General features: G+C 57.8%; 1 protein-coding gene across 1 annotated transcript; it reads left to right on the plus strand.

The window, feature by feature from the left end:
• Positions 1-709: 709 nt before the first annotated feature.
• LOC101539290 (olfactory receptor 7A17-like) lies at positions 710-1,630 on the plus strand. The gene has a single exon (XM_004619509.2). The coding sequence runs from the start codon at positions 710-712 to the stop codon at positions 1,628-1,630; it is 921 nt and encodes a 306-aa protein (XP_004619566.2).
• The last annotated feature ends 1,165 nt before the right edge of the window (positions 1,631-2,795 follow it).

Below are 2,795 nucleotides of genomic sequence, written 5' to 3' on the forward strand. Positions count from 1 at the left end.
ATTTGCCTTGCACGCAGCTGACCTGCTTTGATTGCTGGCATCCCATAGGGTCCCACTAGGAGTGATCTCTAAGTGCAGAGGCGGAAGTAAGCCCTGAGCACCGCCAAGTGACCTCAAAAATAAAATCTAAAAAGAAACCAATAGGGGGCTGGAGATAGTGCACCGGGAAGGGCGCTGGCCTCACTCAGAGCCAAGCTGGGTTCGATCCCTGGCACCCCATAGTTTCCCCTGAGCCTCACCAGGAGTGACCCCTAAACACAGAGGCAGGAGTGAGCCCTGAGCACCACCGGGTGTGGCCCGAAGAAGAAAAGAGAAAAAAAGTTGGGGTGGACATTTGCCTGCACACAACAGACCCGGGTTTGATGATCCCCAGCACCAAAAAGGGTCCACGTAGTGCCTCCGGGAGTGATTCCTGAGCACAGAGCCAGGAGTTGGCCCTGAGCACTGCCAGGTATGGCTCAAAAACAAAGACAAAAACAGTCATCATCTTTTTTTTTTCTTTTTGGGATACACCCGGCAATGCACAGGGGTTAGTCCTGGCTCATGCACTTGGAATTACTCCTGGCGGTGCTCGGGGGACCCTATGGGATGCTGGGAATCGAACCCGGGTTGGCTGCATGCAAGACAAATGCCCTCCCCGCTGTGCTATGGCTCCAGCCCCCAAAACAGGCTTCACTCTTGCTTGGCTTCCAGCTGCCTCTCACGCGCCATGGCCCCTGGGAACCACAGCCGCGTGTCCGAATTCATCCTCCTGGGCCTGTCCGAAGAGGCATTTCTGCAGCCCCTCCTCTTCTGGGTCTTCCTGTCCCTCTACCTGGTCACGTTCTTCGGGAATCTGCTCATCATCGCGGCCATCCTCTCGGACCCGCGCCTGCACACGCCCATGTACTTCTTCCTCTCCAACCTGTCCCTCGCCGACATCTGCTTCACCTCCACCACCGTCCCCAAGATGCTGCTGAACCTCCAAACCCAGAGCCGGACCATCACCTTCGCGGGCTGCCTGAGCCAGATGTTCTTCTTCCTGCTTTTCGTGGGGCTGGACCACTTCCTCCTGACCACCATGGCCTACGACCGCTTCGTGGCCATCTGCCACCCCCTGCACTACACGGTCCTCATGAACCCCCGGCTCTGCGGGCTGCTGCTGCTGGCCTCGTGGGCACTGAGCGGCCTGGACGCCGTGGTCCACAGCCTCATGGTCCTGCGCCTGAAGTTCTGCCCTACCGTGGAGATCCCCCACTTCTTCTGCGAGCTCAATCAGCTGCTGCGCATGGCCTGCTCGGACACCTTCCTCAACGAGCTGGTCATCTACTGTGCCGCCGGCCTCCTGGCCATCATCCCCCTCACCGGCATCGTCTACTCCTACTCCAAGATCGTGGCGTCCGTTCTGCAGATCGCCTCGGCCAGCGGCAGGGCCAAGGCCTTCTCCACCTGCGGCTCTCACCTCTGCGTGGTCTCCCTCTTCTACGGCACCGGCCTGGGTGTCTACCTCAGTTCGGCCGCCACCCAGAACCCCAGGGACAGCGCCGTGGCCTCAGTGATGTACACGGCGGTCACCCCCATGCTGAACCCCTTCATCTACAGCCTCAGGAACAAGGACATAAAGCAGGCCCTGGTAAAGCTGTGGAGCTGAAACAGTCCCACGTGGGGGGCCCGGAGCGGAGGCCTGGCCGTTAAGGCGCTTGCCCGGCCGGGTTCGAATCCCGGCATCCCCAGTGGGGTCCGGAGCAGCACCAAGAGTGATTCCTGAGTGCAGAGCCAGGAGTCAGCCCTGAGCACACTGGGTGTGGCCCCCCAAAACCAACAACACAACAGTCCTGTAATGTGCCTGGCTCTGACAGGAGAGGCCCAGGGACCTGGGAAAACACAGCATAAAGAGCATGGGGACTAAGGGGAGGGCGTTTGCCTTGCATGTGGCTGACCTGGATTTCATCCCTGACGTTCCATAGGTTCCCCCGAGTACCGCCAGGAGTAACCCCTAAGCATTGCTAGGTGTGGCCCAAAAGGCCAAAAGGAAAACAGAGAAGAAAAACACAACTGTAACACCGTTTAGGGAGGTTTCTTTCATTTTTTTTAAGTTTTTGGGCCACACCCAGCTGTACTCGGGGGTTACTCCTGGCTTTGTGCTCAGGGATCACTCCTGGCAGTGCTCAGGGGACCCTGTGGGGTGCTAGGGGGTCGAACCCAGGTTGGGATACATGTAAGGCGATGCCCTCCCTGCCGTACTGGCTCTTGGCCCCTGGGTTTTGTTCCATATCCACTGGATAATCCCCAGGAGTGGTGTCGCTGGATCACGTGGCCTTTTGATGTTGCTTGGGTTTGGTTAGGGGGCTGGGGGGGCCTCCTAGTTCATGTTCAGGAGGTCCCGAGCCGGAACCCCAAGCCGTGATGCCCAGCCAACCGGGAAGATGATTCTGTGCAAGGGCTAAGGATGTGGTGGCAGCGCTGACCAAGGCCACGTGCCGTGCATGGGGTCTTCAGGGCTGCACCCAGCAGTGCTCCGTGGACCCAGTGGCACCAGAGATCCACCCTAATCACTGAACCACCTCCCAACCCCTGACTTTTTTAATTTTTATTTTGTTTTAATTTTAAATTTACTTACTTTGTTTTGGAGTGGAGCAATAGCATGGCAGGTAGGGCATTTGCCTTGCATGCGGCCAACCCGGGTTCGATTTTCTGTCCCTCTCCGAGAGCCCGGCAAGCTACCGAGAGTATCCCGCCCACACGGCAGGCCCTAGCAAGCTACCGTGGCATATTCGATATGCCAAAAACAGTAACAAGTCTCACAATGGAGACAT

Source organism: Sorex araneus, chromosome 2 (assembly GCF_027595985.1).
Source record: "Sorex araneus isolate mSorAra2 chromosome 2, mSorAra2.pri, whole genome shotgun sequence".
NCBI classification, from domain to species: domain Eukaryota; kingdom Metazoa; phylum Chordata; class Mammalia; order Eulipotyphla; family Soricidae; genus Sorex; species Sorex araneus.